At 42.7% G+C, this 12,328-nt stretch overlaps 1 protein-coding gene across 1 annotated transcript in view; it reads left to right on the forward strand.

The window, feature by feature from the left end:
• Nucleotides 1-11,415, forward strand: part of PPP1R36 (protein phosphatase 1 regulatory subunit 36) — a 62,735-nt gene extending 51,320 nt beyond the window's left edge. The window contains exons 9-10 of the mRNA XM_088471328.1: nt 5,400-5,594; nt 10,717-11,415. Coding sequence (XP_088327454.1) covers nt 5,400-5,594; nt 10,717-10,939 — 418 coding nt within the window. The 3' untranslated portion in view covers nt 10,940-11,415. The remainder of the gene's footprint in view (nt 1-5,399; nt 5,595-10,716) is intronic.
• Nucleotides 11,416-12,328: the final 913 nt, after the last annotated feature.

A 12,328-nucleotide genomic window follows, 5' to 3' on the forward strand; every position in this document is an offset into this window, starting at 1 on the left:
GAGTCATAGATTATCTCAAATCCAACAATTTGCAGGATCCCAAACAGCATGGATTTACTGGGGGGAGATCATGTCAAACAAATCTTATTGACTTTTTTGACTGGGTGAGTAAGGAAATAGATAAAGGGGGCCATAGATATAGCTTCTCTAGACTTTAGTAAGGCTTTTGACACTGTTCCACATCGCAGACTGTTAAATAAACTGGAAAGCATGGGATTGGATACAAATATAGTTGAATGGATAAGATCATGGCTGTAGGATAGGAAACAGAGAGTTGTAGTAAATGGAGTGCAGTCTCAAGAGGGAAATGTTACCAGTGGAGTATCTCAGGGATCTGTACTTGGACCAGTACTTTCTAATATCTTTATTTGTGACATTGCAAATGGTATTGAAGGGAAACTATGCCTTTTTGCAGATGACACAAAGGTAGGCAACAGGGTAGACACACCAGGAGGGGTAAAACAAATGATTGATGTTCTAGGTAGACTAGAGGAATGGTCAAGAAAGTGGCAACTACAGTTTAATGCCAAAAAATGCAAGATCTTGCACTTGGGTCTCAAAAATCCAAGGGCTAAATATAATATTAATGGCACTATACTGGAAACTACTGAAGAGGAAAGAGATCTAGGAGTCACTATTTCAGGTGACTTAAAGGCAAGCAAACATTGTAACAAAGCAATGAGGAAGGCAAGTCAGATGCTTGGTTGCATAGGGAGAGGAATCAGTAGCAGAAAGAAAGAAGTGATAATACCACTGTATAGGTCATTGGTACGTCCTCATCTCGAATACTGTGTTCAGTTCTGGAGGCCATATCTCCAGAAGGATATTAATACATTAGAGACTGTACAAAGAAGGGCAACTAAAATGGTGCAAGATCTACACCACAAAATGTACCAGGAAAGACTAAAAGATCTTAATATGTATAGTTTGGAGCAGAGAAGGGAAAGGGTGGACATGATAGAAACGTTCAAATATATAAAGGGTTTTAACAAAGTAAAGGAAGGAGACATTCTTCAAAGAAAGAGAAGTATTAGAACAAGAGGACATGTTCTGAAACTGGAGGGTGGTAGGTTCAGGGGAAATTTGAGGAAAAATTACTTCACAGAAAGGGTAGTGGACAAGTGGAATAGCCTCCCATCAGAGATGGTAGAGGCTAAGAGAGTAGAACAATTTAAACATGCATGGGATAGACATAAGGATATCCTTCAGAAGAAGTAAGGATCAATAAGGGTTGAGGTAACAATATGTTTGAAAATGGGGCAGACTAGATGGGCCAAGTGGTTCTTATCTGCCGTCAAATTCTATGTTTCTATGTTACACAGTCAGCAGGCATTTTAACAGTTATAATAAAAAACTAACAGTTCTATAGCAAGTTACATGACCAACCCTATGGAGGCTAAAATCACATCCCTTCTGCATTTTAACAATTTTATCTATCTATCTATCTATCTATCTATCTATCTATCTATCTATCTATCTATCTCTCTATCTATATATTTAGGTTAAAATAAGTATACACTACACAGTCAGTAGGCATATTGACAGTTACAATTGATAACTAACAGTTCTAAAGCAAGTCACATGAACAGCTTATTGAGGTTAAAAATCAATGTATCTACCTACAATTCTTTTCATACAGTATATAACATTTAGGTTAAAACAAGCATACCATACATAGTGAGATGTCATTTCAGCATATACAGTTGATATCTGACAGTTCTCTACAAAATGGTGACCATTCTACTGAAGCTGAGTGACATCACAAAGGCTGTTTATGATGTAAGCAAGTCACATGGCCAGCAGTCTTAGGTGAAAAATCACATTATCCATGCATTTTGCCATTGCTATCCATCTATCTATCTATCTATCTATCTATCTATTTATCCTGCTCTCTATCATTTAGGTAAAAATAAGATTACACTACACAGTCAGCAGGCATTTTAACAGTTATAATAAAAAACTAACAGTTCTATAGCAAGTTACATGACCAACCTATAGAAGTTAAAATCACATCACTCCTGCATTTTACCAATGCTATCTATCTATCTATCTATCTATCTATCTATCTATCTATCTATCTATCTATCTATCTATCTATCATTATTTTCATATATAATATTTAGGGTAAACAAGCATACTGTAGCTTACATTGTGAGATGTCATATCAGTAGATATAGTTGATAACTGACCATTCTCTACAAAATGGTGACCTTCCTACCAAAGCTGAGTGACATCACAAAGGCTGTTTATGATGTAAGCAAATCACATGGTCAGCATACTAACGTGAAAAATCACATTCTCCATCCATTTTGCCATATCTATCTATTTATAATCAATCTATTTATCTATCTATCATTTAGGTAAAATTAAGCTTACACTACAGTCAGTAGGCATATTAACAGTTATGCCAAAGTAGGAAGTAACTAACAGTTCTATAGCAAGTCACATGATCAGCCTATTAAGGTTATAAAACACATCCTACCTGCATTTGACGCTTTCTGTCTGTCTGTCTATCTATCTATCTATCTATCTATCTATCTATCTATCCATACCTTACATTGTGACATGTCATCTCAGATAGTTGATAACTACAACATGGTCAGGACCAGATTAACAATGGGGCGGATGGGACTACAGCTGTCAAACTGGTCACACAGTCAGCCATAAATTATGAGTATTAAAATGTTTTTTTTTCTAGTTTTCTTACAAAATGATTTATTATTTCTATTTTTATGTATTTAGGGAGACAGTGGGATTGATAGTGTATTAAGGTGTACACACACACTTGGTTCTGGTCACTTGTCACACCCACACAGCACTGGTTACAGCTTCTCACCTTCTCAATATAGGCCTTTGAACATTTTCAGCCCTAGGCCCATGTGGCCCTTAATCCGGCTCTGTGTCAAATGGCACCCGAATCGCAGCGGGAGGGAGTTATATCGGATCCAAAACACGCGAAATCCGACGCTGGGAAGATTATATTTTGCCTTGTTTTGGGATCCAAAACAGCGGGGAGATACGGCTCGAATTAACTCGGATTTTTCCCGAAAACCGAACCCGATCATTTCTAATAATAGCAGTTATTGTTGATAACTAACACATCCTACCTGCATTTCACCATTGCAATCTATCTATCTATCTATATCTGAGGCAAGTAGTGGCCTACATGATGAGGCAAAAGCTGCAATGTGCTCAAGGGGTTTACACCGGTAAAATTTACGGGGCCGAAGAGGTAATCTCTGAGTAGGATGTGAGAGTCAGTCACTGAATGCTTACTTCCTACATTGGGACCACAACTAGCGCTATCATTAGGCGAACAAAGGAGCTCACTAAGTTTTGTGATCTTATTTTTCCTAGCAACTCCATCCTGACTGCAGTCCACCCTGGGAATTTCACTGGAACACTGCCCCTTCCTCTTTGGCTGACTGGAGAGAACGGACATGTTTAATTATTTAATTTAACTTGTATGCTTCCTGCCTTGTGCTGTGATGCTGGCCCAATAAGGGAAAGAAGTTACATTTATCCTATCATTCAAGTTATCTTTTCCACGTCAGAATAACCTAATGTCTCTTTGTACCAGCAATGAATCATCTATTCATATTGTTGACTATCACTGTGTTGATATTTATAATGTTGACACCAGAATGACAACATTTTTGATATTTACATGGTTAAAATGTCGACATCATGAAGGTTGACTCCTGGAAAATGTCGACATGGACAGAATGTCAACATATCTAATGTTGCATAGTGAAAATGATGAAATCAGCATTAGGGTTATCGTTAGGGCTACACTTACCATAAGAAGACATTATCAACATTATGGCCAAGTCGATGTAATGTACTGAACCCATCTATAATGCACTATAGACATAATTAATCACCTGAAGCTCATGCAAGAAAAGTACTGCAATGATAGGTGATTGAACTAACTGGATGATGACACTAGTGTACCTAGCAATTAAAATGAGCTTTTGCACGCTGGAAAGAGTTTCAAAACAAACAGTTGGTTTTACATCATTAATTGATTTACACAGCTTAGTCCAAAAACATTTGTTACTTAGTTATCACACTTTTAAAACTATAGCAATACAATAACTTATTGTGGATTTTCATGTACATGTAATTGTGTTTCAGTATATTAACATCTCTGAATATTGGTATGGCTAATCACAGGAGGGACGGTTCCTGTGTTACCAAAGTAAAAAAGTGATTAGAGCCAACCAAAACATTAGCATAGGCTGACATGCCCTCTTTTGGCTAATGTTGGGTCTGTTTAAACATGCTTAGAGTGTGCACCTGCATTCTCTCTTTTGTTTAAACATGCTAAGCACTTGTTTAATAAGCCCAGTGTTTATCCTAGCCATATTACTTACTGCCAGCTACCCAGGGGGCAATATACTGTGCCAGGAAATGTCTAACAGAGCAACTACATTTCCCTGGAGAAAACTTATATCCACAAGTAGCTTGTACACATCAACTAATAGAATGCACAGTTTTTCTTTATAGCTGTGTAAATTACAATGAGACACCACCCTGAGCATTTAACTATGGAGCCTCACGCTCAGATATGCTGTAACTGGGCTCTGTATTTCCGTATATCCTTCAATAATTTCATCTAGTACAATGTACACATCAACATCATATAAAGCTTACAGTTTGCAGGAGAACAAATTTCACCCCTTTTATTTTGGATTCTGCGCCATTTGTAATATCCCAAATTCTGTTAATAAGGATAATAATGCATGTTAACATTTTTCTCTCATATTAAAGTTTGGGTATGTATTCTTGAACCTTAATTTGTTGTAGACACACCCTATTTACTACAGCACTGGAGACCGTGGAGCCCTGAACCAGCCAAGTTCAAACGTGTTCTCAGTGCAATTGTTATTTTTAAGCCAGTTCAATTTGGACTAGAGATTCCGCAGATCGAGTTCTCAGCTCACAGCTACAACAAAAGACGTTACAATAAACTGTACAATGTTGCCTGTTTGAGCTTAAATGGATATATTTATAGTATTGTTCAAACAGTTTTAAAGTGGAACAGCAAACAGTATTGTATTGAGCGCAAGGTTTGCACAAAAAATTACTAAAATATAATATACAATGTGGCCATTAAGCTTTTCTCTGTTCACATTGCAGATTTTTCGTTTAATCTCCATCTTTTTCTTACTGACAGTAAAAAATATGACCATTCTTTTGCATGACTGTTTTTAAATTTACTGACATTTGCCAGCCATCGTACTGTGAGCCTGAGTACATTACCATTAGTCACTGTGTAGGAAGTGATGTTTCCCGAAGAAGGTCTTTATCTGGTGTACTACAGCTGATAGGGCTAAATAGAGTGTCGTGTTTATATTCAAATTCTAGTAACAATATGTTTTTTCTTGGTGAAACAGGATGGTGAAAGCCAAACAACCTGCAATCAAGAGCTTATTTACCCAACGCTCCCCGCTGCTCATGTCGGTCATTCCAAGACCCAAGGAAAGATCTCAGTACCTGTTCCAGAAACATGTTCTTCATCCAGAAGACTGCTCTGAGCCCAAAGGTCCTGCCAGCTGGATGGAAATGTTTCCTGCTGAAATACCAACTCGGTATGGCATTTACTCTGATGCAGCCACTCGCTGGCACTGACCTTGTTTCTATCTCCAACCTTGTCTACATCTGTGTTTAGGCAAAGTACATCTACCAGTCACCTCTATATGTGTTGCCTCATATCACCGTGATTTTCAATAATATCCTTAGCAGCTGTTGGAGCGCAGGACTCGCCTCCAGCATGATGAGGAATGCTGCGGGGCGCATGGCCTAGCGGGCATGAGGCAATGGACCTGATTCAGACCCGCTAGCTAGCAAGCTGCCGCTCGTTGCAGACGATGTTCGCTAATCTGCGCATACATATGATTCGCAGTGCTTGTGCGCAAGACACTCTTTGCAATCTGTTTTTGGTTGCTCGTAGACCACTACCAGGTAGCTACTTTGAGTGACAGATAGCGCCGTTTGTGGGTGGTAACTGGGGAAGGTGCTTGTGAATGGGGGAGTGGTGTTGCGGACGCAGGCGTGTCAGGCCGCCAAAACGCAGTTTAAAGGGCGTGCATAATTAGCAAAGTAGCGTCATTGGTCACGTCACCTGCATGTATTTCAGGCCGCACTGATCACTGTGCTTGCGGCGGGTTAAGGCAACCTCAAGGGCTGCGAGCAGCTCCTATGGCTCTCGATGGTCCCGATTAATCCTACAGTTCCCGGAGATGACGTGTGTTGCGAGTGGCAAGGGGGCGTCTATATACACTTGCGAGCGCACTTTGCCGTAACTCGCAAAGACATAGAAGGCGTCCTTACGCGACGCAGTGCGAGCGCTTAATTTAAATATCTGGCCCCTTTTTGCCAGCGAGTGATCACATCTTGCGAGTGGGTCTGAATGAGCTCCAATATCCCTATTTCGCATACACGCAGGATGTCTCCCCTGGCAGAGCCATAACTAGACTTTTTGGTGCCCTGTGCTAGTGAGAGCATTGACGCCCTCCCATTTTTTAAATAGGGACATAAGATAGTGCACCTGAAAAAGAGCCATGGCTTCATGGGAAGGGCCAGGGAAGAGATAGGGGTACTCCTGGGGCAGCCAGGAGATGCTGGGGATAAAAAAAATGAGGGAGCTACAAGTGTGAATGATAATAGACACGAAAATTGACAGGCGCAAACAGCGCCCCCTGCCCTGCGGTGCCCTGTGCCATGGCCACGCCCCCTTAGAAAAAAAGGCAAAAATAATTTTTGAAACGGCGCTGGGGAGGGGGGTGTTGTGTGCCCCTCAGCCTGTGCACAGCCAATGTTGGGTGTGATCAGCGTGATCACTCCCCCAATAGGCATAGGAGACTGCTCCAGCTGCTGCTTTAGCAGCCGCGAGCAGTCTCCCAGTGCAGCCCAGCACGCAGCAGCGTATGCTGGGGCTGCTGTGAAGTAAGAGGGAGGGGGAGCGGTGCTGTACACTGGCCCCCACCGGGCCCCTCTAGCAAGCCCGGGTAATTAGTACCCGCTCCCCCCCTCTCGGCGCCCCTGGGGCCGGGTATGCAAATTTCGCGATTGCGCTGTCTAGTGTAAGGACGCCCTCTATGTCTTAGAGAGCGACGGCAGAGTGAGTGCACGCAGGTATAAAGACACCCACTTTCCTTTCTTAACACACGTCATCTTCAGGAAGTGTATGATTAATCTGAACCATCGAGAGTCATCAGAGCTGCTCTCAGCCCTTGAGATCGACCCTACCCCGCCGCAAGCACTGCGATCACTGCAGGCTGAAATACAACCAAGTGACGTGTACAATGACGCTTCCATGCTAATTATGCACACCCATAAAACTCCGTTTTGACGCCCAGACACGCCTGTATTCGCAGCACCACTCCCCCGTTCACAAGCACCTTCCCCTGTTACCACCCACGAATGGCACATTCTGTCACTCAAAGTAGCGTCCAGTCTGTGTACTACGAGCGCACAATTCCCGAGTGCCATGAGTGACTCGCGCATGCACATATTGACGCATGCGCAGACAGGCGACTATGGGCCATAGCGTGCGTCCGCGGCTTAGCGTCCGGGTCTGAATCAGGCCCATAGTATTGGAGAACCATTCTTTGTTAAACTTAGGCTAATGGGTGTCAGCATACACAGAGCGATCGCTTCCCATAGCGTCACTTTGAAAAATTTGCATACGCTGGATGCGAGCGGCTCTGAATGAGGTCCTGAGTGCCAAACATGATTAATGTCCTGCAGTCATGTGTGCTGATTGTAGGTATGTATGGGACATCAGCCCTGCCGGAGGTCAGTCATATGCAGCAGTTAGAAGATCTGACTAACAGAGGACATAGGCCCTGATTCAGAGCCGAACGCTCTGACCAGAGCGCTCGCTCTGAATCAGGGCCCACCTCCATAAATATGGAGTGTCCTCCTGGACGCTCGTATAGCTGTGGGTCACCACCCACAGCCTATACGAGCGTGTAGGATGATGGTCGCGATGGTCTTGACCATCGCGACCATTGCCAGTGCGACCAGAAGCCTGCGGTTGAGTTTCTCAACCGCAAGGCCAGGAGTGATTTTGGCTCTATCAGAGCCAAAATCACTCCCACTGACATCACTAGTGATGTCAGTGGGGCCGGCTTCTGATGGTAGGCGTTCCCTTGGGAACGCCTCCGTCTGGCTGGCACGCCCCCGGCACGCCCACCAAAGGGGGCGTGCTGTCAATCAACATCGACGCCCCCTTTGATCAGACACAACGAGCGAAGGAAAGTCCTTCGCTCGTCGCGTCTCGCGCATGTGCACGACGGAGCTCCCTCCGTCGTGCGCATGCGCAGTGCACACCATCGACCCACTTGCGAGCGGACAGCCGCTCGCGAGTGGGTCTGAATGAGGCCCATTGTTCTGCCCAGTAAGTAATTGGCACACAGAGGGCACTACTTTACAATACCAGGAAGGGAGGAAAGAACATTTCTTACTACTTAGGCTTTAAATGTTCTCTGTAACGATAACAAAACTGAATGATTCTCTTTAGCTCATTGCTGGCAAAGTGGCAAATGTTATTTAACTTGGCATAGAACATTCAGACTTTTGGTACAGTCTGTTTTGCTAATAGTTTAGACCCTTTAGACCCATACACACTAGACGATATTTTGAACAATATGGCCGATTCCGACGCATCGGAACAACAAATCGTCAAGTGTGTAGGCACTAAGGGCCTGATTCATAACGGATCGCTATTGAGATAGCAACTGCGATTACACACGCAGTCCCACTGCGAAAATTTGTTAATGATTGCTATCGCAATGCCGTCGCAGCCTAACGTAAGGACGCCCGTTTCACCTTACACACATCCGTAACACTTAGCAAGTCTGCGAAATCATCAGTAACATCGAGTACCTTTGGATCTGCACGCAAACAAAGTCTGATCTTACTCAGAAATTGCTAACTTCATCGCACGCAGTGAAAGCCCAAGCTGCGTATGGCATCACAGTGGCTAATGTATGACACTCACTCTGTGTTGGGTCTGCGTAGTCACTGTGATCGCGATCCAATCGCAGTGGAGCCTTCGCGTACGTGCACTGTGATGCATATGCATGCGCAGTAAATAACAATCGGCCGTCTGCGTGCGTAATCGCAGTTGCGATCGGTAATGAATCAGGCCCTAAGTGCACTCCCGTGGCATCGTCCGTCGCATCTTCAGATCTTTTCTACATGCGGGAAGATCTGTCAATCTCATTAACGATTCCCAGCAAATCGTGCAGTGTGTACGCACTACCGGACGATCAGGCGATATGGTTACATTATATATTTAATCTAACCACCAAACGATGCACGATATATTGTTTGGTCGTTTGTTAGATTGCACGGTGTGTATGCACTAGATCGTTTGTCCGGGAGTTCAAGGTAAATCGCTGGCGACATTGCATCGTTTGCAAGTCGTCTAGTGTGTACCAGGCTTTAGACAAGTATTGATGGAAGTAAAATATGTCCTCTGTGCACCCTGCAGCCTTATTTTGGTGACGTAACATTACAAGCAGACGGGCAGAGCAGAATCATATATAGGAGACATTGTTGAGCATTATTACAATGTACCAAAGGGAATGCGCTGGGAGAAATGTGCTCTGAAAATCATGCAGGTGTCAGGATGATCTCTCCCGCTGCCACTTGTCACATGAGCAGCATTATATCATGTGGGGCACAGCGCCTACGGCCCGTATTTAATTAGCCGCGAAAAGTCGGAATCCACAAAATAGTATTGCCGACTGCGACTTTTCGCCAGGCGGAAACATGTCTCTGAATTCAAGTGCAAACACTTCTCGCATACGCGAAAACGCAATGCAATGTAATAGGCGAAAAAGATTAGTGGAGAAGAAAAGTACAAATCGCTATTTTGGGGGGCCAAGGTGGGGAAACCACTCAGCATCCTTGGGACAGCACCCCAAAGGATAAACTTTACTTTAGCGCCTTTAAACCATGCTTGCACCCATTTTCAAGTTTTACAAATTTGACAGGACTACTTATTTTCTCCAAATAAAAACTTCTTAATGCTATTCTTCACCACTTGTGCAAAGACGCTAATTAGAGGCAATTGTACCAACTTACGTACCCCAAACAGTTGTATTAGGGCCAATTGGGCACTGCTACATTGATCCCCAATGTTTCTGCATCTTTTTGGAGGGTTCAGGCTGATTTCCCCGATTCTGACACCACTTTTCGCCTGTTCTGACTTCGCATGTCTCTGTTTTCGCTTCTTTTGGAATTGACTAGGGCGAATCGGGGGTACGCGCACGATAAGTTTCAACGGCAAAAATACACGATGTAGGCAAAAATTCCGGTAGGCGAAACTTTATCGCGTACGTGAAACTAATTGAATACGGTCCTATGTTGGAGAAGTGCATGCACTTTTTTTTTTAAAATGTAGCCGGCCCAGATTAAAGATCCTTCTGACAGCTGCGCAATCAAACATTTTTTTTTCCTTTACATTTTGGATTGGGTCCTGAGCTAATTCTGTACAAATGCTCATCTGAATGAGCCCCTCTGTCCTTTATAGGAAATATAGAAAAGGTTTGATACCATCAAGGCTGCAGCATGTTCAGATATGCAATAAAAGTCATATATCACTCTGGAGTGGTTTGTACATTTGCCAGACAGTATAAAACTACAAGTCAGGACAGCAGCCATCCTCCTCACTCTCTTGTCTCTGCTCTTTCCAAACAGGATTGGGATATTAGGAGAGCCTCAAAGCCAATATCATTACAATCTCATCCCTGTCGGGGCAGAAGATGATGAGGAGCCTGAACTGCAGGAAAACAAACACACAGAACCCTCTTATTCCCGCGGCTTGTCCTCACAATACTCCCACTTCCGCCCAGGGACTGGACGTCAGAGCATGGTTATGTCAAGAGCCACCACGGAGGCAGCATACTCTGATGATAACTGAGGATTCTGCAATGCACCCAGCGCACTATCGTACATAATAAAGTCACTTTTAACTATATCACAAAAAATTCAACAAGTGCTACATTACATTTTCTTCCCGTGCATCTGTGCCCTGTTTTATGCATCTCAGGAGTCTATTAGATCTTGCAGCATCTGCCTGACTCTGGGTGCCATCACTCAGCTTAATGGCTATTAGTACTATACAGATGTGTCCTCGTACATCTAGCCACAATACGCCATGCAGCACGACTTGCCTGGGGCGTCTTTTTTTTGCAGCTACATTGTAGCACTTCGTATACAGATTCAGAGACTCAGTCACACATCAAATGAATCAGAAAGTCCCTAGTTGCATCGCATTGCATTTTCTGCAAAAAAAAGACACCCAGAGTTTCACGGGACCTGGCGTGCCGAGAGGGGCTTTTTAGCGCAACTGCCGCAATGATGTATAAGGACAAATCTGTTATAGAAAAAAAGCCTAGGTGATTTTTGAGTTCACAAAAGAAGAGAAAAAAGTATTCTTTGGTGTGTACAATACGTCACCCTTGGTATAAGGAGAGTGCAGGTGTTATCATTGAGCTCACTTCCCACTAGGGAATGATAAGAGCAACATTGTTTCATAACGGCATCTTAGCACAATTGGACACATTGTATCCATAATACTGATCCCATCCACTTACAAGAATAGTGGATATAAGCATAACGGCTAGTAAGGGGACACATGATGTCACCAGCATTATTGAAGCTTGCTATTGTATGTGGAACAGCAACGTATTTATGAGAATGAATAACGACAGCCTTGAATAAATTTATTATATGCCTATTAATAATACAGCTGTAGATAATGATCCATTGCTAACTTCAGTATGACAGTGGAGATCAATGCAATGGGCGATTTAAATTATGATGTTGTTGTTATTACTTGTACATGTGAATATACAGAAAATATGCAATCCGCTTGATTAGATGATTATATCAGGTATATAGGACACATGACATATGATATCAAGGTCCTTATGATAATAGTGGATGGACACAAATTCCCCATTTATAGTAACCGATTTTTGTGATTGAGACAGTGAGGATACAACTATTGGATTCCCATTAACAGAGATACAGCGCACCTTGATGTAATATATGTTGGTCTCCTACAGACGCCCATAAGAGACGTAACACTACATTATTTTTGATGTAGCTAGTCCAATAAATATAGAATATATCAGACATTGTAAGGTGGTTATATTAATTGAATTGTTTAGATTTTTATATATTAATTAAAATACCAAAAAATTATTTAGCTGAATCCCATTTTAAGGATTGATTAAAGGTTATGTTTTATTCAATTGGTGTAATTATGGGTCATTATCGTTGTTATATTTTGTGATTAGGTGGA

Source organism: Taudactylus pleione, unplaced genomic scaffold, assembly GCF_031769625.1.
Source record: "Taudactylus pleione unplaced genomic scaffold, aTauple2 ptg000113l, whole genome shotgun sequence".
Lineage (NCBI taxonomy): Eukaryota > Metazoa > Chordata > Amphibia > Anura > Myobatrachidae > Taudactylus > Taudactylus pleione.